The sequence below is a fragment of the Triturus cristatus genome, chromosome 9, assembly GCF_964204655.1.
Source record: "Triturus cristatus chromosome 9, aTriCri1.1, whole genome shotgun sequence".
Classification (NCBI taxonomy): domain Eukaryota; kingdom Metazoa; phylum Chordata; class Amphibia; order Caudata; family Salamandridae; genus Triturus; species Triturus cristatus.
Window position 1 is genome coordinate 90,794,761 of NC_140592.1, and position 24,488 is coordinate 90,819,248.

Genomic DNA, 24,488 nt, shown 5'->3' on the forward strand with positions numbered 1-24,488 from the left:
AAAACACTGCAGAATATCTAGTTATTCACCTTTCGACTAGATATCTGCCTCACCACGCGGAATGACAGAGACCAGTTCTCTCAATTGGCAGTACTCAAACTCCTGTATTTCCTGCGATTCTGTAAAGCTTTGTTTCTTTAGTGCTTTGAAGTGAAAAGGATTATGGTTGTCACTATACAAAATTCCTAAAAAACATAAAGACATTTTTGCAGGCACTTTGATTAGATAATGCACTTTTGGCCTTTTGACATTGGCTACACAAACGTTTATTAGAAGTAAACATGACATCTTTTCATACAATTAAACGTTTTTTTAAATTTCAATCCTATACTGTGGTCAAGGAAAAGCACCAAAGGTGGGACATTCAATACTAGATAACTCAGAGTGTTAACCACATGGTTCATTCTTGTAAAAGCAGACAACAGAAAAAGGCAGTATTTTAAAACTTTAGTATTAATTTATGGCTATTTGGGTGGCATTTTATAGTGAATTACCCTTTAACAAAACATGTTCTTCCTCACTAGTTTGTAGTAATATCAAACCTATCAACTTAGAGAGATGGTGATCTAACTCCAGTTCGAAGCAGCAGCATTCAATAGTCTTGACAAGTGGACATTTCAACTAAAATGAGGTCATATATACCTGACAATTATGCATCCCACCCTTTCTTGTAGAACCACAATATAACAAAATACCTTCCTAGTAAGGGGCTATCAATAAGGAAATTGGCCTGGGGAACTGTGGCAACCCCAGACAGTGATTCCAACTAGAAAGGAGTTGAGGATTGCTAGACAGCACTCATGAATAGACAGACTATGCATTGATCTTGGAGAAACACATCTAACAATTTACAGGGAATTAAATGAGTGACCTGGTTCAACATGGCCACCATGCAATAGCCCCCTCCCCCCCGCCCAAAAACATATATAAAAACTGGAAAAAGTTCCTATCTGGATGATTCTGTGCTTGTTTGTTGGCTGGTATCAAGTGAATGTCTCCACACTGCCACCAACCTGACCAACACACAAAGAACATCTGGACAAATTACAATCCTAGAGGTAATGGGAATTCATTTGGGATAACTTGAGAAAAATACTCAGGTTCAAACCCCGGGATGGGGATTACTTGCAGGGAGGAAGGTTGGTTTTCAGTCCTAGAGACGTACCAGTGATGTTCCTAAACCTCAACATGCTCCTGGTGTGTGAAGGAAATCATGGCAAGGTATTGTGGCATTTGCCCAAACGGCAAGAGCCAGATTAGAGAGCCTATGAAGGGTGAGCCACATAGAGAGTCTACTGTTATCAACTGTTTCCACATAACAACTTAATTAACAATAATACATATAATGTTTGGATATCGCGCTTGAAGTATGTATGTACGTAGTAAAGTTTAGTTCCTTCTTAGATGGTAGTTGTTTTTGTGCCCAAAAATGGATGTTACCAGTTTCTGTTGAAGGGGTTGGTTGAAGGGGGAGGTGATGTTATCCCCAAGTAGAGTGGGATTCTTGGGAGGGTCAGACTAAGGCTCCTTGCGCATTGTTACTTTCACACTGCTGAAGACCTTTCCTAGTGCTTCGTAGAGAGGGTCGCAGAAGGTGTGGATGCAGAGCGAGTAGATCCGTCCTACACACTGAATTTCAATGAGGTAACTCTTGATGCAAGGAACCACCGCCCAGATGTGACAGAAAGATATAAGAGCAAATAGGATGCCCCAAATGATAGCGAGGGGGATGCCAAAGATGGTGGAGAGCAGGCGGTAGCACCAGTACTTGGTGACTGTGAAAGTGGTGAAACTGGCCTTCCAGACGCCATCCAAGCTGTAGGTGCCTTCGGGCTCGGCGATAACGTCTTCAAAATCCACCTGGGGGACAGAGAAAAACAAGCGATATTGACTGTAAAATTGAGCTCAGGAATACAAGAAAAAACAGAAAACAAGTCTGGGCACAGTAAACACTGAAGCTGGAGGTTTGGTTATACACAAAGGAAGTTTAGTACATTACACAGTGAGGTCAGTGGCCAAGAATTAGGACAGTGCAAAGTTTCGGAGCCTGACGGCTTGAATCGCTGTACATTTTTTTTCTCAATCTTTGTCAGATTGACTAACTATAAATTTGACAACGATTTTTTTTTTTTAATGGAAACAGATAAGAAGTCTTGCACACCAGTAGGAACTTTCCTGCTGCCCGCAGAGTCCAGAGTTATAGCTTCCTACTTTTTCCATGGCAACATGCTCCTTCTATAGCAACACAAAAAGATGATGGCCAGAATGCTGAAGTGGCAAGGGTATGCCCAGGCATGGGTCCTGTGCTCGATGTGCCACTAGATTCAAGCTAGCCCGGCTAATGAGGGGTGATACCCCAAAACCTGCCCCAGGATGCTTGTTTTCTGGTCCAGGGAGGACCTGGCCTGGCAGTTCGGGCTGGACTGTTCCCATGAGGAGCAGGGTCAAGACTGATTTCCATATGGCTGGACCAAACTGGAATGGCATGGGGAGCAACAAAAACAATGGATTTAACACAGATGTCTGACTGGGGTGAATTTCTGACAATGATCAGCATTTCGTCCATCATCTTTTTGTGTTGCAACATGCTCCTTCAACCAGTTCTCTCTTTCTCAGGGCAAGAATTCAGAAATCAGGGAAAGGTCATGATGTAGTAATGCGGCTGTCATTAAGTTTTCACCACTGTAAATGGCAGTGTGAAAATTCAGTGTGTACTGCTCGGCCATGCCATTGCGTTTCCTAAATTCGAAGTGACTGACCCTGAGACTTCCAAGGACCTGAAACAGAAGAGGAGTGTAGTGCTATCAAAACAGATCTCTGATGATATGTTGCAAGGGACATCTGCCTGCATGAACTGGGCAAATGTTGACCACACTGCCTCTGCCCCAGTTCACCAGACTACACAGGTGTAATGAAAACTCACTAAGCCATACATGGGATTTGTATAACAACCCACCCAACATTGGAGCGTAGATCATACTAACAAGTACTGTGGTAAAGCACATCTATAGCGGCATTCGAAAGGCTATGGCATCCATGTCACAACAATGTATGGGGGCTTTAGAACATGATAAAAATGCCAAGGTGATCTTCTGAGGCCTCGAACCATCTAGCCGCCATGTCACTGGGCATCTGGTTACACCTGGAAGCAGGCTACAGAAACAGCGCTTCATTGATAAACTCCTATGTTCCCATCTCCTATTTGTTCACCTTGTGATGTGTGTTGCCTTGGCAACCACTGACAAACTCTGAAAAGATATTTATAGAGCACCGTATCCCGAGCTGAGGGGGCATTAAGAGGCACTCTGTTTACTGATGATCATCCGCGGTACCGGGATACATTCATTCATGCAGATGAGTGCGGCAAGTGGCTGCGTAGGGACATTTGAGAGCTGAGCCCAAAGTCACTGTGGCAACCATCAGAAAGCTCCAACGTAGAGATGCTTATAGGTGAGTCATCGGTAGGAGGGTGGGGGAGCTCACCCTTGCTGCCCCTGCTCTTCTGCAGCGCTCCAGGGTCCAGCAAGCTAAAGGCCTGGTGCAAGGTACTTTACTTCTGCAATAACAATTGTGGTGGTTCCCTTAACCCCTTGGCTGCGGCAGGAATTCCGCCGCAGCGCTGGGGGGGGGTTTGGGGGCACTACGGTGGCGCCGTGCTCATGACGGAACCACTCCGTCATGAGTCACGGTTGAGCTGTGCTCATGACGGAGTGGTTCCGTCATGACTCCGCCCACGGCGCTAATCGCCCGCACAGGCGGGGAATTAGCGCCGCGTAGGCGGAGCGGCCGCCAACGGCCGCAGCATGACGGAACCACTCCGTCATGAGCACATGGCACCCGCGGTTCATGACGGAGTGGTTCCGTCATGAGCAGGGAAGGGGTTAAGTTACTGCAGCATTCTAGGTAGGAAATATACAAACTATTCTTTTAACATAAAGATAGGATGGATTTTTGTGAATCATGAGAGTGACAATTTAATTAGCCAGAGATTTCCTCTAAGGTCAGGGTTTTAAGTGGGCCGGGTCCTAACGGTGCTCAGCACCGGGAGTTCTAGAAAGCAGGTGCTGAGACGGGTCCCTCTCGGACTCTCCGTTTTTGCCCTCACCCTCTGTGAAAAAATAAATCTTAACTCTGCAGCAGCGCCACGCTTCACTGTCCTTGATGTAACTTCAAAGAGACTCGCTATAGTTATTTCACATTTTCATTTCAGAACTAAAGAATATTCAACTTTGTATGTAACGAAGCCATAGTTGTTGCCAATTTATCTTATGCAACTAACAACCACTGACAAAGCCAATAGTCCTGGCGTGTTGTAGGTGTAATGTTAACTTGTATTGTATATCTGGATGCAGTGACAAAGGCAGCAAAATATCAGTCAGGCAGCACACCATGACAAGCACAGATTTTAAGTTTACGTGTTTTTAAGTCACGGCCTTAATTACATTGGCCACGCCCCTTTGAGATACCCCCCAGCCCCGCCCCCCCCCCCCCCCCCACACACAGTTTTTTCATCCCGCTTAAAGCCCTGTCTAAGGTCAAATTTATGAGGAAGGAAAACGTCCATATGATAAATCTTATAGACCCTAATTTCATATGCGACCTGTAATACAGGGAGCAAGCAGCACTCGCCCGCTCACTGCTCGCTAACTCTCTCACTTCATACCTGCATTGTGGTGTCTATTTTAAGAGCCATTTTCTCCCATCAGGCAGCCAGTGACTAAATGCCAAGCGTATTCTTGAAGCCAGCGTGCTGCCAAGCCGCAACGAGCAATGCGGTTGAAATAAATTGTGCTAATGTCACGGCGCTAGGAAAACCAAGAAGCGTTTGCCTGTCGAGTGGAGATAACCGAGCCGCGGCACGTGCTGCTTCCCAGCTCTGCGGCGGCCATTTTCACATTCATCATATGCCGCAGAGACCTCGTCCTCCCAAAATAAGGACAGTTTTATTGCCGCTCCTCCTACGCGACGCTTCTATCATCACTCAAGTATTTGAGCGATGCCTCCAGAAAACAATTCAAATTTACCGCAGTGAAGACGTCGAATGACATAGGTCTACAACACGAGCGCTGGTATTTGTCAACTAGCAAAGATATACAAATCAACTTTGAATTCATTGCTCCAGATCGGTACCTGAAACCGCTACATAACCACGGCAGAGATGCGAAAACGGAGCGAATGCCTGCTTGCACCATTGTACTGCTTGTACAGTGAGAAATGGGTTTGTTCTAACTTCTGTTCATACACATTTTCCCAAATGTACAAAACTGGAGGGAACACATTGTGCAAAAAACGCAGAAAAAAGTTTCGTTAATAAATTATTACAATTTAAAAAATAAAGAACATGATTTTTTATCTAAATGAAGAAAGCAGATATTTAATCACTTTTTTGGTTGCATTAATAATAATACAAATTAACCACTAAGGTGAGTTGCACTAATTAAATATGCGATGTTTTGAAAGCAGAGAGGAATGTATTTGTTGCATTCGTTAAAAACAGCAAATTCTGTTTGCTCCGTGTTTTGCACTGATGCAACAATCCAAACATTACCGTTTTGTGCAAACCCTGTTTGCTACATCTCCACTGTGCAAACATCTAACAAGGTGCAAAAGACCGTTTGCTCGATTTTTGCCCAAGTGTAGTTTATTTAACTGGACCCCTTGCTTTGTGCTGCAGGATCTGAAATGGAGATCTAAAGACACAAGACTGTGTCTCATGGCAGACATTGAAAATCTACGGAAAACCGTTTTGGGATGCCATTTCCTGTGAAATCATCAGAGTAAAGGAACACTTGATGTGGACACGATGCCACTGCCTGCCTTTTATGCATGGTTGCCAATGAAGCCTTCCAGAACCTCTGGATATAGTGATTAGCCCAGTGACCACAGAGCCAGATGCCACTGTGGGATCACTGAACTGTCAAGACTGACTTTCGCAGGGTATCAAGGCAGTGGCAACTGGTATTTTATGGCACTGGGTAGGAGGTGCGTCGCGGGAAGGGCGGAGAATGAAAAGAAAAGTAAACACTTACCTGTTGCTGCCACCGCCTCTCGTTCCTCTTTGTAGCGCTCTAGTGCTCCGAGGGTCTCAGGTTGAGCCCCGGAAGCACGTCGCACCATGTATCACTTTCTGGCCAGGCGTGGCCAGAAAGCTTTAAATAAAGGGACCGAAGTGGCACGGCACTTCCGGTCCACACCAGCGTAGTAACGGTGTGGGTGTCAGTCACTGCGCGTATCTGGCGGCGCTGCGCTGCGAGGCTACCCTGGTCTTGGGTCCACACACTGGCGACGAGGATGGGATGCCCGTAAGCCAAACGGCGCCAGCAGGCGGCATGACCTGCCAGAGCAACAGATGACCCGGTCGCCCCAGCTGCAGCACCAGAGCGGAGCACCGACGACGGCGGCAACCACCGGAAGCAAAACTACACTCACCGGTAAGCAGCGTGAGCAAGGAGCTGCGTGCGGCACCGGCGGTAGCAACGGCAGGAAGGCCCAAGGCAGAGACGCTCGCTGAGAGACAACCACGCGACCCGGCAGCAGGCCCAGCAGTGCGCGCATGCGCAGAGAACGCGAGGCGTCGTCACGAGGGAGAGAGAGGCCCTGGGAGAGCACGAGGCCTAACGAGCACCATAGAGACCCAGCGAGGCGGCCGACCACACCACGGGACGACGCAGTCAAGCCCAAGGCAAACACAAACAAGCATTGGCCAAGACAAACACCAACAAACACGAGCAAAGACAACTAGCAACCCAATAAAAACACGAGCAAAGTCAAACAAGCACTGGCCAAGACAGACACCAACAAACACGAGCAAAGACAACAAGCAACCAAATAAAAACACGAGCAAAGACAAGACGCCCAAAAGAAAAGCGCCCAGCTACCTCCCAGCATCAGAATGACCTCAAATCCAGGAGGAGCATCTGGGGGAGCCGGCCAGGCTCAACAAGCAGCACCACAGGCGCCAGCAGTAAACATCGGAACACAGCAGCCAATACCGTCAGCCCACTCACAGATCCAAGCACTGCCACCTTTCAGCGAACTGATAGACCCCGGGACAGCAGCTCCCCGATGGGCTGTGTGGCTAGGGCAGCTCAATAACTACTTCACTGCCACTAGGGAAAAAGATAACGAAGTAAAGAGGTCCCTGTTGTTACACTTTGGAGGCACGGAACTGTACAAATTATTCAAGCACCTCCCGGACACGGGAGATGACGATGACTACGACGCGGCGGTCAACGTGCTGAACGCACATTTCGACCCCCAGCTAAACCCGCACTATGAGCGATTCAAGTTTCGCCAATCCAAACAAAGGGAAGGAGAAACCATGGATGCGTTCCATGCACGGTTGAGAGATCTCATAAGCACGTGCACGGATGATGACGAAAAGAAAGAAGTGACCGCACAGCTTATCCAGGGCTGCCGCAACAAACACCTAAGAACACTCATTCTGAGGCAACCGCGCATCACACTGGAAGAAATATTGATCCTGGCCAGATCCCACGAGCTATCAGAAGCACGTGCAACGGCAATGGAAGCAGCCCTGAACCTGCGGGCAGAAGCAGGAACCGTAGTGAAGACAGAAAGGGTGGATGCAGTCCGCCACACCAGTCGGGGAAGCAGAGGAGGATGGCCGACTAGGTCGCCACGCCGAACGTCATGCGGATACTGTGGCCGAGACGCACACAACCAAGATGGCTGCCCGGCACGTGGCAAGACGTGCTCAACATGCGGCATACCCAACCACTTCGCAAGCGTATGCAGGGGTGGCTCCCGAGGAAGAGGGGCATCAGGGAGAAAACCAATCACAAGAGCCGTGAGACAGCTATCACTAGACGACGCAACGTCGTCTCGATCACACAGATCGCTGAGGCAATCCCAGTTCGACGAAACATCCACAGAGGATGAAGAAGAATGCTACTACGTGTCGTTCGTAAGCGAGCTAAAGAAGAGGCGGAGACCCCAGCCGAAATGCCAAATACACATCGACGGATCCCTAGCGACGGGTGTCATTGACACGGGAGCCACCGTGAATGTCATGGGGATCCAACACTATAAAGCACTGAAACCAAGACCCAAGCTAGTCCCCTCGAAGGCGCGAATACTAACATACGGCAGCCAAGAACCCCTCCCGCTGCGAGGGAAGATGACGGTCCAAGTAAAGGCGGACGGCAATGAGGTGACGACAACGTTCCATGTAGTAGACCAGGAAGCAGACCTGCTTGTAAGTAGCAACACAGCGGAAGACCTCAGCCTCATTGCATTTGCAAACGCCGTCAAAGCACTCCAAACAGAAGACATCCTAGAAATGTTCCCCACATTATTCAAAGGCCTCGGCACAATCAAACGACCGCCGATCAAGTTGCACATCGACCCCGCCATCCAGCCCGTAGCCCTGAGGCACAGAAGGATACCATTCCACTTGCGCGCAGCCGTCGAAAAAGAACTCAACCAACTTGAAGAACAAGGGGTGATTGAGAAGGTATCGGGGCCGACGCCGTGGGTATCCCCAATGGTGATAGCCGAGAAGCCGCGCCAACCAGGCAAAATCCGCATCTGCATCGATATGAGGGCCCCCAACAAAGCCATTCGACGGGAGCGGCACCTCACCCCAACAGTTGATGACATCCTGACAGACCTGAATGGGGCCCAATGGTTCTCCAAGTTGGACCTTAACGCAGGATATCATCAGCTCCGGCTAGCGGAAGAGAGCCGCTACATCACCACATTCTCAACGCACCTGGGGCTGAGACGATACAAGCGACTAAATTTCGGTATATCATCCGCAGCCGAAATCTTCCAGAACACAATTAAGGAACTCCTGACAGGACTTGACGGAGTGCTGAATGTCAGCGACGATATCTTGATTTACGCACAAACAAGTGAGGAACACCACCGAAGACTGAAGGCCACCCTCCTGAGACTTGCACAGTATGGCGTCACGCTACACAAAGACAAATGCCAGTTCTTCAGGAAATCAATAGAGTTCTTCGGATACGTATTTGACTCAGACGGAGTTAAGGTGGATCCCCGCAAATCACATGCCATCAAGAACGCCCCAGCACCATCAACCGCATCCGAAGTAAGAAGCTTTTTGGGCATGGCACAGTACTGTGCCAGATTCATACCCAATCTTGCCACAATAGCAGAGCCTCTGAGAAATCTGACGAAGAAAGACAGCTCATGGAAATGGACGGCAACGGAAGACGGAGCATTTCATCGGATCAAAGAAGCACTATTAGACAGCACAACGATGGCATACTTCAACACCGCGAGACCCACCGAAATACTTGTTGATGCCAGCCCAGTGGGCCTAGGAGCTCTCCTGTCGCAAGAATCTGAACCAGGGGTGTGGGCCCCGTTGGCGTTCGCAAGCAAAGCCCTGACAGCGACAGAGCGCGGTACTCGCAAATTGAGAGGGAGGCGCTGGCAGTGAAATGGGCTTGCGCCCACTTTCACCTCTACATATCTGGTCACCCGTTCAGAATGGTGACAGATCACCAACCGTTAATTCCCTTATTCCGTGGCACCGCACCGCACCCACCGCCAAGGATTGAACGCTGGGCGATCCAAGTTCAACAATACCAAATGGACCTAGTGTACCGACCGGGGGCGAGGAACCCGGCGGATTTCCTGTCTCGCCACCCCTCCGCGGAAGGATCCCACAACACAGACCCGGAAGTCCAGACCGAAGAGTTCATCAACATGCTAGCAACCGGTGCATGTCCCTGCGCACTGACCGCCGACGTCATCATCTCCCATTATGACAGTGATGCGGTCGTCAAGAGAGTGAAAGAAGCAATACAATCGGGGACGTGGGCAAACTTCCTGAAGGATACCAATGGGTGGAACGAAGCAGACAGGACACACCTGCAACAATTCTGGAAGATTCACGATGACCTCAGCCGCGCTGACAATGGCCTTCTACTGAGAGGGACTCGCGTGGTAATCCCCAAGGCGCTGCAAGACAAAGCAACCACCCTGGCACACGAAGGCCACCAAGGCACCCGCAGAATGAAAGCGAGGATGCGGGAGAAGATATGGTTCCCCAACATGGAGGAGAACATCGAAGCTTGCGTGCGGGAGTGTCGAGCATGCCAAATCACCAGCAGCCCCGAAGTGCCAGCCCCAATAATCACGGAGGACCATGCCCCATCGCCATGGTCATGGCTGAGCCTAGACTTTGGCAGTTTCCCGGATGGGAGGGTCACCGTCGTACTAATGGACAACTACACTAAATACCCCATAGTGGAAACGGCAGCATCAACCAGCTTCGCGAACATTCGCCCCATCCTCAGCAAAACCTTTGCCTTATTCGGCATCCCGATGGTCATCAAAACGGACAACGGGCCCCCGTTCCAGGGGAGCGAGTTCAAAGAGTTTATGAACGACCTTGGAATCACACATCACCGAATCACCCCGCAATGGCCACAAGCCAACGGCGAGGTAGAACGGTTCATGAGGACAATAAACAAAGTACTGCGGATATCTTCCGCGGAAGGGAGTGACCCAGAAGAAGCACTGCAAGCGTTCTTAAGAGAGTATCGCAGCACACCACACAGCACCACCATGCAGTCACCGTGGGCATTGATGCTGGCCGGACCTCGGAGAGACTTACTACCCATGGCTGACAATTGGGCTCCCGCACCATACTCGCCAGCAGACACCCAAGAAAGGAGAAGGAGGACAAACGAGAAGGCAAGTCGCAAGAGGAGGGCCCAAACAAAGACCCTGAATCCAGGAGAAACTGTGCTGATCCGAACAAGGAGGCCAGGAGGAAAGTTCAAGACTCCGTTCGAACCGGAACCCTGGGTCATCAAGGAAACCAAAGGAACAGCAATCACAGTCAGCCGAGCTGGAGAAGAAGTGACTCGCAACGTGTCATGGTTCAAGCCGATACCCACTCCAAAAGGACAGAGCTCAAGTGATGGCATACCTGCAGCGAGGGAAGAAGGAGAGAATGCAGCCACGAACGACACCTCGTGCCTGCCCCCGGACACTACAGAACATCCACCTCTGCCATCACCGGGACCTTCTCGAGACCAGATCCCTCCGAGAGGCAAGTGGCAATACAATCTTAGATCCAATCCACGGCCAAATCACAGACTGGCAGATTTCGCATGTTAAACTAGTTGTCATAGTTAGTTTGAAAAATCCAAGTTGGGAAGGGATGTAGCGCTCTAGTGCTCCGAGGGTCTCAGGTTGAGCCCCGGAAGCACGTCGCACCATGTATCACTTTCTGGCCAGGCGTGGCCAGAAAGCTTTAAATAAAGGGACCGAAGTGGCACGGCACTTCCGGTCCACACCAGCGTAGTAACGGTGTGGGTGTCAGTCACTGCGCGTATCTGGCGGCGCTGCGCTGCGAGGCTACCCTGGTCTTGGGTCCCCACACTCTTTGCCAACTTCTAGAGCAGGAAGCACTCGGCTCACAGGCTCCCTTTAGCCAATAACAACACTGCATTGCAGTGTTGTGATTGGTCTGAGCGCCGTGGTCCGGCTCTCAGCCAGGGAAAGGGAGGCTGGGCATGTTCTGCACCCAGGCTGTAATGCAGCACATGCAAAGTGAGCATGACAGTTTGGCCTGGCCGAGGTGGCCGGCCAAAGCATCTTGCGCACTTCGAGTAGGCAAACCAATCCTGCCCTACTCTGTAAGCAGAGCAGCCCCGCTCCGTCCGCCTTAGTGCAGGATTGTTTGTGTGCAAGGAGAGACACCTTCCTGAACAAAAACAATGTGACGCAGATACCCTTGCACCATATTGCAAAGGTGCCTGTGATGGAACTAAGCTGCTAAAATGATGCCAGCACAGATGAAAAGGCAGGAGTGTGTGGTATTGCCTTAAGTACAACGCATTCCTGCCCTTTCCCTGTCTTACTGCGTAATGTTTTTCATATATAGGCCCCTATGAGTATATAAGAGCACTTCACAGGGTTATATCCCGAGATAGCCTTAGAGCAGGCCTCTCCAACATGTTGATCGCGAGCTACCAGTAGCTCACAGGCTGGTTGGAGTAACAAGGCTGTTTCTGGGGGGGGGGGGGGCAGACTGAGGGCAAAGGAGCAGGATTCATTGCAATCTCTTGTTGCATAAACAGGTGTGCTGCTGCTTCCTTTTTAGGAAGCCTGAAATTAAATGAGTTGGTGCACATAATTTGTAAACTTCTCTGAAAACTGCCCTAAAAAGTGTTGATTCAATAACTTCAGAGTCATTGAGAGCAACACTATATTTAAATGGCTTCTTCTGTCTTTCCATTTCTTTTCCTTTATTCCTTTTTCCTTTACTTTCTTTTTCCTTCCCTTTTTTCTTTCCCTTCCTTCATTTTCTTTCCATTTATTTTCCTTCTCTCCTATCCCTTTCTTTGCCTTTTCCTTCCTTTCAGTTTTCCCCTTTCTTTTCCCTTTCCTTTTTTCATGTTTACCCTTTCTTTTCCAATTCCTTTCTCTTCTTTCCCATCCATTTCCTTCTGCTCCCTTTTCCTTCCCTTTCCCTTTCTTTCACTTATCTTCCTTTTCTTTCCTTCATTTTCTTACCCTGTCCATTTTTTTCCTTCACTTTTTCCCCATTTCTTTCATTCCTTTTTCTCTTTCATTTCTCACTTTTCTTCTTTCTGTCTTTTTGCGCTCCTCTTTTTTTCCTTGTTTTCTCTCTTTTGTTGTTCTCCTTATCTTTCTTTGCTTCTCTCTTTCTTTCTCTCCTTCATTCCTAATTTACCTTTCTTCACTTCTTCTTTCCTGTCCCTGTTACCTTCTTTTGGTACTCTTCTTGCCTTCTTTCATTTTTCTTCTTTCTTTCCTTCCTTCCTCGTCATCTCACCTTCTTTCCTTTTCTTTAATTTCCTATTCCCTTCTCTTCTTTGGTTCTTTGTTCCTTTTCTCCTCTGCTTAATTTTTCTTCTCTTCCTTTCTCTTTGTCTCTTCTTAATTTCTTAATTCTTTCATCTCCAGCTCTCTTCTTTCTCTTCCTTCCATTTGTTCCTTCTTATCTTTCATTCTTCTCCATGTCTTCCTTCTCTCCTTCATTCTTCCTTCCTACCTTTCTCTCCTACCTTCTTTCTGTTTCTTTTTTCCTTCCTTTCTATGTTCCTTCTTTCTTTTCTTTCATTCTTTGTTCCTTTATTTGTCTCATTGATGGCTTCTTTTATTTTCAATCCCCTTTCCCTCTTCCCTTCCCTTCGCTTCCCTCCTCTCCTTTCTTGGTTGCTTATATTCCTTCCTCCCTCTCTGTATATACATCTCTCTAGTCCATATATGATGCAGTGATTCTGAATAGTTTACCTTTATCAGACATAGCTCGCATGAGTAATAAAGTTGTAGACCCCTGCCCTTAGAAGGTAAGCTAGTTAGAAGTTAAAAAGCTACACCTGGTTTAGGAGTGGGTTTAATCATTTGCAGTGACAGCAGTGAGAGTTCTACACAGTTCACAGGATGCATAGAGTCCAGGGTCAGGATTGTAGGATGGGAATGTGCAGATCCAACACTCAAAGTCCATGCAGGGATCAGCGGTCTCTGTTGATGTGCTATATCGCGTTGGAACTGCGCCATGAATAAATTACGTTTATTGATGTTTGATTCATTAAAATAATTACACCTCAACACGTATAAAAATTATAAAACATTATTAAAACACTGTTTTGAGAAGGGAAAGGGTATCACGTTTGTAGTCTCCTCATGGAGCCGCAAAAGCCCCAGCCCCAATTGTCTGACATGACATTTGTACCTTCACCTCACACAGAACATTAGTCATGGAGACCACTGATTAAATGGGCTCCTTGGTAGTAGGATGCGGCCTCAGGAATCAAAGTGCTCTGTGGAAATAAACGGCGAGCAATGTAAAAACAGTTATAATCATTTTAAAATTACCAATTGTGGCTTTCATAGATTTTACAAAGAAAAACACCCAGGTAGCAGGCATGATTCTCCTTTTAAACAAGTTATGGCCAGTCTGCTTCCAGGACATTATCTTTATTCTATTTCATCATATTTGGCCCCCACTGGTCAAAAGTGCTCTGAAAATAAGCTGCAGCCCCAGAGATCAAAGTGCCCCAGAGGTCAAAGTGCTTCCTGCAGAAAGGCTACCAATGTAAAAGCAATCATGAACATTTTAGATTACCAATTGCTGCTTTCGGAAATTAAAAAAAGCCTCGGTCTAGGTCCACTCTCTCCCCGGAGCTCTGCTGTGCCGTCTCTTGCCTCCAGACCCCGACCTCCTCCTTGGGAGGTTCGAGGCTGCTGTCCGCTCCTGCACCTGCTGCCCGCTCCAACTGGGACCAGACTGCCTGCAAGCACTGTAACCTTTCTCAGCCTTTTTTAAAATTAATTTTTCCCTGTTGTGCCACTGTTATTGTGCCCATTTGTGCCTTGCTCGAATTCCACCACTGTTTTTATTTTCTCGTGCCTGCCTGTTTCTTTAGCCTCTTGCCGCTGTTGCCGCTGCAACCCCTCACCCCCAGAATTCCCCCCGGAATTCCCCCACTCCTGCCTCCCAGCTTCTCATCCCTCCCACCTCCCCTACTTAATGGCAGTCGCTGCGCAGTCGCGCAGTGGATGAGCGCAGCGGGCGTGCCGCTGGCTCGCCGAAGGCTCACCAAAGGCAAGCCCGTCTGTGCCCGTCTGCGGCCCGACCGCGGCCAGCGCCAGGAACCCAAGACCTCCCACTACCCATCGCTACGCCACCACCACCCTCCTCGCACTCAACCCTGGAAGACTTAGAGAACGCCAACAGGCCTCCCTGAACACGATCCATGGCCAGTTCTCCTGCCTCCACTGCCACCGGACCCTCACCGCCACCCCGGCCTCCAACTCCGCCGACACCCTAAAATGCATCCTCCTCAATGTACGCTCCGTACACAAACACGCCATGGAAATCTGGAACCTACTCGACTCTCTCTCGCCCGACATCGCCTTCTTCACAGAGATCTGGACCAATGCATCCTCCGCCCCGACATCAGCACCGCCATCCCAGATGGATACAAGATCCAGAGGAAAGACTGCCCCAACCACCCAGGAGGGGGCCTCGTCATCGCCCACAAGAGCAATCCCGCCTCACCACCTCCAGCGAAACCTTCCCCCTGCTGAACACCTGCACTTCCAGATCCAGACCACCCCCAAAGCCACACTCAGAGAAACCCTCGTCTACAGACCCCCCGGCCCCCGAACACCCTTCATCACCACCATCACCGACTTCATTGCACCCCACGCCATCGCCTCAACAAACTACATACTCATTGGAGACCTGAACTTCAACAACCCCAGTGACCCCAACTCCACTATCCTTCATGACAACCTTGCCAGCATCGGACTTAAGCAACTCATCAACACACCGACCCCCAGAGCAGGACACACCCTCGACCCTATCTTCGCGGCAGGAAACAGCATCCAATTCAGCCACACAACGCATCCGCCATGGACTGACCACCACTGCGTACACTTTGCCATTGTTAGAACCGGCGGTCTCTAGTTGGCAGAGGTATACACTTCTGACAAATAGGGACCAACCAACTCTAGTCAGGGAAGGGGGATTACACACTCAGATAACCCCTGCTACCCCCTTGGTAGCTTGGCAGAGCAGACAGGCTTATCTCAGAGGCAGTGTGTTAAGCATTTATGACCACATACAGTAATAAAGTGAATACACTACAGATGGACACGACACCGAAGTTATTATAAAAATAGTATTTTTATATAAGGTTTAGCACAAGACCAAATAAAGACAAAAATATACCACAGTCTTAATAAATACTCTTTGGAAGGAAAAATAATAGTTCAAGTAAGGTTTCTTCTTGGCAAATAGTTCTTTAGCGAAGTATTCTTCTGAGCACAGTTCTTTGGCAACAATGTAACCCCCACAGGAGTCACACGACGTCGAGTCTACAAGATTCCCAAGGTTCGGCGTCGACCGCGAGGAGCGCTACGTCGAGCCTGGAGTTGCAACCGACCCCACAAGTACAGTACCTTGAGAAACGAAGAAAACGATGATCCACGGCGTCGGGATGTCGGCGTCGAGGTCGGCGTCGATCGTGCCTCGGAGTCGGGTCAATCCGCAGCGGTGTTGAGGGATGTCGGGCCGGAGCAGCGCTCACGGCGTCGAGAAGGGCGTCGAGTCGATGCGATCAGCAGCGGCGTCGGGAAGGGGTCGCTTGGAGGTAGAGCCGATACTCACTCCTCACTGGCGTCGATACCGGCGTCGAGACGGGGTCACTTGGAGCCGGGGCCGATACCCACTGCTCACTGGCGTTGCTGCTGGCGTCGATCGGGCCCGGCGGACGGCGTCGAAGGCTCGGGACACTGGAGCCGTACTCACGATGTCGAGCTGGATTCGGCAGCGTCGGCGGCGTCGAGACTGCAGATTTTCCCTTGTGTACTGGAAACAACACTTTCCAGCAATTCAGCAAATGGTGAAGTCCTTTGGCCCTGTGACTTCAGCAGGAGACTGGCACTCTTCCAGCCCTTGGAGATTTCCTAGCAAGTGTTCAGAGAGTACACACCAAGTTCCTCTCTCCTTGTTCCTTGGCAAAAATAAAGAAGCAGCTTTCAGGTTCCTCCACAGCAAAACAGCACTCTGGCTGAAAGGGGAGGCAAGTCCTTAGATCAGCAGGCTTCTTGTCCTTGGTACAGGTTTCCTTGTCAGAAGTGATCTGAGTTCTTGGTTCAGGGGTCCTTCTCTTATACCCCTTTTTCCCTTTGTTCCCTTTGTCCAAGCAGGGCGATTCCCACCATCTCAGGTTTGTTGTGGGTGTTGCCAGGCAGAGGCACCTGGCCTATTCACTGAGCAGGGCAGAGTCCTCAGCCGCCCAGCAGGAGGCGGAGCCAGTATTGTCACTGGCAGGAGCAGGGCTATCAGTCGCCCAGCAGGAGGCGGAGCCAGTATTGTGTCAGGCAGGGCAGGCTACTCTTCCCTCACTCTATGTGTAAACGCCCCATTCACCCCACACTGACTCACTCAGACCTCTGGAGCCCCCCAGCCCCTGACACACACACCAAACCAGCAGAGACCGGTAGATAGTTGGACAAGAAAATAGCCACTTTCTAAAAGTGCTATTTTCAAACATAGAATTTAAAAACCATCCATCCTAAAGGGTGTGTTATTAAATTCTGAGTTCAGGGATACTAAACTCGACTTGCTACCATGCTCCCTGAGTCAGATAGATTATAATGGAGTTAATAATCAGTCTGCCCAGTCTGGCCAATAGTGAAAAACGAAAAATGGCTGTAATTCACTATTAGGTCATGCCACACACATCAGGGCATGACCTACCTTTTACCAACAATGCACCCTGCCCTAGGGCCTACCATAGAGGTGTCTGAAATGTGGCAAAGTGAAGGTTCAGAGACTGGTAAGTGGGTTTCCTTACCAAGTCGACATGGCAGTCAGGGACTGCACGCAGGCGCCGCGGTGGCAGGCCTGAGACACATTTTGTACGCTGCTTCTGTGGGTGGCACAACCAGTGCTGCAAGCCCACTAGCAGCAGTTAACTTACACGCCCTTGGCACACTCAGTGCACTAGACTAGGGACTGAACAGTAAGTCAACCAAGTCAATCATGGTAACACCAATCAATGTAACAATTTAACATAGGGAGCACTTGCACTGTGGCACTGATCAGCAGTGGCACAGTGCCCAAAGCAATAATCCAGCAAAAACATCGTAAACAGAGGAGGCAAACAGTAAAAAATGGAGGAGAGACTCATGCCAATGATGCCAGGTCTAACACGTGTCCCCTCCAGCTGAAATGTGGGGAGAACTACCCTTCACCCAGGGAGTCCTCATCACTAAGGCGGAAAAATCTGGACAGACCATCAGCATTGGCGTGATCTGTACCAGGGCGGTGTTCCACCGTAAAGTCCATCCCCTGTAGGGAAATGGACCACCTCAACAGTTTTGGGTTCTCACCCCTCATCTGCATTAACCATCTGAGGGGCCTGTGGTCTGTCTGAACCCGGAAGTGAGACCCAAACAAGTAGGGTCTTAGCTTCTTCAGCGCCCAGACCACAGCAAATGCCTCACGCTCTATCGCACTCCACCTTTGTTCCCTGGGAAGTAACCTCCGGCTGATGAAGGCTACAGGTAAGTCTCGGCCCTCCTCATTCATCTGTGCTAGAACAGCCCCCACACCATGCTCTGAAGCGTCCGTCTGGACAATGAATTCTTTTGAAAAGTCGGGTGCCTGGAGGACCGGTGCTGTACACATTGCAGTTTTCAGGGTGTCAAAGGCGTTCTGACAGGCGTCAGTCCAGATCACAAGTCTCGGCTGCTTCCTGGAAGTCAGCGAGGTCAAGGGGTGCACGATGTTGCCATACCCCTTGACAAACCTCCTGTAGTAACCCGTGAGACCCAAGAAGGCTCTCACCTGAGTCTGGGTTTTGGGCGGTTCCCAAGCCAGGATGGTATCTATCTTGGGTTGCAGGGGGGCCACCTTGCCACTCCCTACTTGGTGCCCCAAGTACACCACTGAACCCTGCCCAATCTGGCACTTACTAGCCTTGATTGTGAGGCCTGCTCTGCGCAGGGCCAACAACACTTCCTGGAGGTGGCGCAAGTGTTCCTCCCAGCTGGCGCTGAACACTGCTATATCGTCCAGGTAGGCGGCGCTGAAATCTTCCAGCCCGGCCAACACCTGGTTAACCAACATCTGGAATGTGGCAGGGGCATTCTTCATCCCAAAGGGCATCACACGGAACTGGTAGTGCCCATCTGGTGTGGAGAATGCATACCTCTCTTTTGCCCCATCAGTCAAGGCGATCTGCCAGTACCCAGACGTTAGATCAAACGTACTAAGGTACCGGGCAGCCCCCAACCGATCGATGAGCTCATCAGCTCTGGGGATGGGGTGCGCGTCAGTCTTGGTGACCGAATTGAGTCCTCGGTAATCCACACAGAACCGAAGTTCTGGTGAAGAACCAGGCGCTGCAGCCTTTGGGACCAAGACCACTGGGCTGGCCCAAGGACTGCTAGAGGACTCAACCACCCCTAAGGCAAACATCTTGGAGACCTCCTCCTTGATGTATGCTCTGACCTTGTCAGTCACCCTGTAGGCCTTGTGCCTCACAGGAGTGCTGTCCCCAGTGTCCACATCATGGACACACCACTGAGTGACACCAGGGATTAAGGAGAACAGATCAGGGAATTGTACCAACAGATGGCGACAATCTTGCTGCTGCTCAGGGGTCAGTGTGTCAGAGAGGACAACACCATCCACTGACCCATCTTTTTCTTTTGCACACAGGAGGTCAGGAAGAGGCTCACTCTCCTCCTCCATCCCAGCATCTGTGGCAAGGAGCATGCCCACTTCGGACCTTTCTAAGTGGGGCTTTAACCGGTTGACATGCAGGACCCTTAAGGGGTTCCTGGGAGATTTCAAGTCCACCAAGTAGGTGACATCGCTCTTCTTCTCCACAACCTCAAATGGTCCAGTCCACCTGTCCTTGAGCGCACAAGGTTCCACAGGGGCCATGACCCAAACTTTCTGACCAGGTTGAAGCTCAACCAGAGTGGCATTCTGATCGTACCACCGCTTCATCTCTTCCTGGCTGGCCTCCAGATTTGCCTGAGCAAGATCTCTGAAGCGCCGAGTCTGGTTCCTAAAGGCCAGCATGTAACTATATACATCCTGGGGAGGTTTCCTGGGAGATTGCTCCCAGCCTTCTTTAACCAGACTCAAAGGTCCTCTTACCGGGTGACCATACAAAAGCTCAAAGGGGCTGAACCCTAGAGACTTCTGTGGCACCTCACGGTAAGCAAACAGCAGGCATGGCAAGAGGACGTCCCATTTACGCCTCATTGGTTCTTCAAGACCCATGATCATGCCTTTTAGGGTCCGGTTGAATCTCTCAACCAGCCCATTACCTTGAGGGTGGTAAGGAGTGGTAAACTTGTAGGTTACCCCACACTCCTTCCACAGGGACTTCATATAATTCGAAATGAAGTTGGTGCCCCGGTCTGACACCACCTCTCTGGGGAACCCCATGCGGGAGAAAACACCCATCAGTGCCCGTCCCACCACGGGGGCCGTCACTGTTCGGAGAGGGATGGCTTCCGGGTACCGGGTGGCATGGTCCACCAAGACCAGGATAAACCTGTTGCCCATGGCTGTCTTGGGGTCCAGTGGCCCCACAATGTCAATTCCCACTCGCTCAAAGGGGGTACTGACGACGGGAAAAGGTTGGAGGGGAGCCTTCTGCTTCCGCCCACTTTTCCCACTTGCCTGGCAAGTTTGACAGGTCCTACAATGGATATCTGAATCCCTTCTCATCTGGGGCCAATAAAAATGGGTGACAAGCCTGTCATAGGTCTTGTCCTGCCCCAGATGTCCAGCTAACGGAACGTCATGAGCCAACCCCAGTAGGAAGGCTCTGAAGCGCTGGGGTACCACCAGCACACGGGCTGACCCAGGTTCAGCAGCCTTAGGCTCGCTATACAGGAGATCGTTCTCCCAGTAGACCCAATGTGATCCTGACTGATCACCTGTCGTTTGGGCTGAGGCCTGCTGCCTCATACCCACCAGAGAAGGGCATACTTTCTGTTCAGCACAAAATTCCTCCCTGGAGGGACCACCATCCTGCTGCCAATGGGTCAGCTCGGGCAGGTCTCCCAGTTCGGCCACTTGTTCTCCTGTCGGTTCCAGGGCATCCCCCTCAGGGTCCGCTCCCTCCTGGACCGCGGGAACGATGGGGGACGGTTTCCCGCGCCCCCTGCCTCTTCTCTTCACGGTTGGGACCCGGGCCATACTTTCAGGCTCCAGGGCCCCATCAACACCCTTACTAACTGACATGGACCGGGTGGTCGCACACACCCACTCAGGCAGACCCAACATTTCCAGATGCGCTTTTCTCTCCACCTTAGCCCAAGGGGAGTCCTCCAAATCATTGCCCAAGAGACAATCAACAGGCATGGCGGGCCTCACAGCAACCTGAAGAGTACCTGAGACCCCCCCCCACTCAAAGGGAACTTGAGCTACCTCACACTGACTCTGTGAGTTGTCAGCAGCTACAACGGGGTAGAATGCATGAGGGACCACCTGCTCTCTGGACACCAAGTGACACTTGACAGCTGTCACACTCGCTCCGGTGTCTCTGAGAGCTTCCACCCTATGGCCATTAATGGTCACCCACTGCCTATATTTCTTAGTGTTACTAGGCAGAGGGGTTGGAGGGACCATTTCCACGTCTCCTAAAGAGACCAGGGACATTTCTGCGGGACCCCACCCACCGGAGGCACCCATCTCCTCCCCTCCCAGGGCTACACTCGCTACCTGCCGAGGGGGTGCACGCGGCGGTGCATTCGAATCCTTCATGGGACACTGGGGATCATAATAACGGTGTCCCACCTGCTTACAGGCATAGCAGGTCATGGGGCCCCTGTGAACAGGTTTACCTGTCGGGGCCTCTGGCTTCTTTACAGGGGGAGGCTGGGAACCCTTCCCTTGGTTCCCTTGGGGACTACTTTGGGGCCCTTTCTGAAACTCCCTCTGTTTACCCCTGTCCCCCCCACTCTTCTGCTGGGGACCCTGCCCACCTTTGGCTGAGTCTCCCACTGGACCCTTGTGGACCCTGGTACTGACCCAGCGGTCCGCCTCCTCAGCAAGTTTTCTAGGGTTAGATAGCTTGCTATCAACAAGGTGCTGGCGTAGCTCTGGAAAACAGTTATTAGACAAGTGCTCCCAGGCAAACAAATCATAAAGAGCATCATAACTATCAACCTTGCTACCCTTTATCCAACCATCCATGGTTCTGCAGAAAAAAGACACATATTCAACCCACGTAGTACCAGGCAACTTCTTACATTCTCTAAAGGTTTGTCTGTACTTTTCTGGGGTTAAGCCATATCTCAGCATTAAAGCATCTTTCATATGAGTATAAGACATCCTATCCTCAGCAGGAAGGCTCAACAAGGTATCTCTCCCCTCGTTTGTAAAGCGGCTCCACAACCCCGTTCCCCAATCCTTCTCAGGGACCCGGTGGGCCAATAACGCTAACTCATATGCTTTAAACCATTGGCTAATATCTTCATTCTTACTGTAATCTTTGATCACATCTTTAGGAAAATAAAACCTACTTTCTGCAGGCACAGATGGAGTGCTGCCACCAGAGGGATTCAACTCTAAACTCTTAGTTTTAAGCTCCATCTCCCTCACCATCTTCTCACGTTCAAACGCTAATTTCTCTCTCTCAAAATCTAATCTTTTGCTCTCCATTTCAGCTTCTCTCTTGCTTCTTGCATTCTCTAATTCCAACTGCCCTCCTAATTTAAGTTTTGCCATTTCCAACTTGTACCCCCTCTCCTTCTCCCTGTCTTCTAATTCTTCGGGGGAAAGGCTCCTAGAGGACGCACTACTGCCTGGAGATGACACTGGCCCACCTGTGGGCTCTTCCTCTTCCTCTTCTTCTTCCTCTTCCGGTACCACCACCGGATCAGAGGGATTTCTGGCCTCTAACCAGGCCTTCAGCGCTTTGAGGAAGTCGTCTTTCCTTGTGAGACCTGTGGTAGGAACTTTAAACTGCTTGCAAAATCCTTTTAGATCCTTTAGCCTGTAGGAATCTATCTTCTCCTTATCAAATTCCCCCACAACAATCTCCACAGGTGTAGTAGCTCCGGCATTCTCCATGGTCAAAACTGGCAGTGTTTAAAGAAATAAGCTCCAGGAACGCGGAGAACAAAAATAGAATATCCTACCAAAACAGATTGTGGCTGCGTTATGGTCTGCTTTCACTATGTAGCGTACACTAATCACTGCACATGAGTCATAAATGCAAAGTTCAAATCCTCACCGCTGACCACCAATGTTAGAACCGGCGGTCTCTAGTTGGCAGAGGTATACACTTCTGACAAATAGGGACCAACCAACTCTAGTCAGGGAAGGGGGATTACACACTCAGATAACCCCTGCTACCCCCTTGGTAGCTTGGCAGAGCAGACAGGCTTATCTCAGAGGCAGTGTGTTAAGCATTTATGACCACATACAGTAATAAAGTGAATACACTACAGATGGACACGACACCGAAGTTATTATAAAAATAGTATTTTTATATAAGGTTTAGCACAAGACCAAATAAAGACAAAAATATACCACAGTCTTAATAAATACTCTTTGGAAGGAAAAATAATAGTTCAAGTAAGGTTTCTTCTTGGCAAATAGTTCTTTAGCGAAGTATTCTTCTGAGCACAGTTCTTTGGCAACAATGTAACCCCCACAGGAGTCACACGACGTCGAGTCTACAAGATTCCCAAGGTTCGGCGTCGAGCGCGAGGAGCGCTACGTCGAGCCTGGAGTTGCAACCGACCCCACAAGTACAGTACCTTGAGAAACGAAGAAAACGATGATCCACGGCGTCGGGATGTCGGCGTCGAGGTCGGCGTCGATCGTGCCTCGGAGTCGGGTCAATCCGCAGCGGTGTTGAGGGATGTCGGGCCGGAGCAGCGCTCACGGCGTCGAGAAGGGCGTCGAGTCGATGCGATCAGCAGCGGCGTCGGGACGGGGTCGCTTGGAGGTAGAGCCGATACTCACTCCTCACTGGCGTCGATACCGGCGTCGAGACGGGGTCACTTGGAGCCGGGGCCGATACCCACTGCTCACTGGCGTTGCTGCTGGCGTCGATCGGGCCCGGCGGCCGGCGTCGAAGGCTCGGGACACTGGAGCCGTACTCACGATGTCGAGCTGGATTCGGCGGCGTCGGCGGCGTCGAGACTGCAGATTTTCCCTTGTGTACTGGAAACAACACTTTCCAGCAATTCAGCAAATGGTGAAGTCCTTTGGCCCTGTGACTTCAGCAGGAGACTGGCACTCTTCCAGCCCTTGGAGATTTCCTAGCAAGTGTTCAGAGAGTACACACCAAGTTCCTCTCTCCTTGTTCCTTGGCAAAAATAAAGAAGCAGCTTTCAGGTTCCTCCACAGCAAAACAGCACTCTGGCAGAAAGGGGAGGCAAGTCCTTAGATCAGCAGGCTTCTTGTCCTTGGTACAGGTTTCCTTGTCAGAAGTGATCTGAGTTCTTGGTTCAGGGGTCCTTCTCTTATACCCCTTTTTCCCTTTGTTCCCTTTGTCCAAGCAGGGCGATTCCCACCATCTCAGGTTTGTTGTGGGTGTTGCCAGGCAGAGGCACCTGGCCTATTCACTGAGCAGGGCAGAGTCCTCAGCCGCCCAGCAGGAGGCGGAGCCAGTATTGTCACTGGCAGGAGCAGGGCTATCAGTCGCCCAGCAGGAGGCGGAGCCAGTATTGTGTCAGGCAGGGCAGGCTACTCTTCCCTCACTCTATGTGTAAATGCCCCATTCACCCCACACTGACTCACTCAGACCTCTGGAGCCCCCCAGCCCCTGACACACACACCAAACCAGCAGAGACCGGTAGATAGTTGGACAAGAAAATAGCCACTTTCTAAAAGTGCTATTTTCAAACATAGAATTTAAAAAACATCCATCTTAAAGTGTGTGTTATTAAATTCTGAGTTCAGGGATACTAAACTCGACTTGCTACCATGCTCCCTGAGTCAGATAGATTATAATGGA

The 24,488-nt window shown here is 50.2% G+C and overlaps 1 protein-coding gene across 1 annotated transcript in view; it reads right to left on the reverse strand.

Annotated features, from left to right (window-relative positions):
- Window positions 1–242: 242 nt before the first annotated feature.
- The window catches only part of CAV3 (caveolin 3), a 73,652-nt gene continuing 49,406 nt past the window's right edge, over window positions 243–24,488 (reverse strand). Inside the window, exon 2 of the mRNA XM_085624489.1 lies at window positions 243–1,860. Coding sequence (XP_085480615.1) covers window positions 1,519–1,860 — 342 coding nt within the window. The 3' untranslated portion in view covers window positions 243–1,518. The remainder of the gene's footprint in view (window positions 1,861–24,488) is intronic.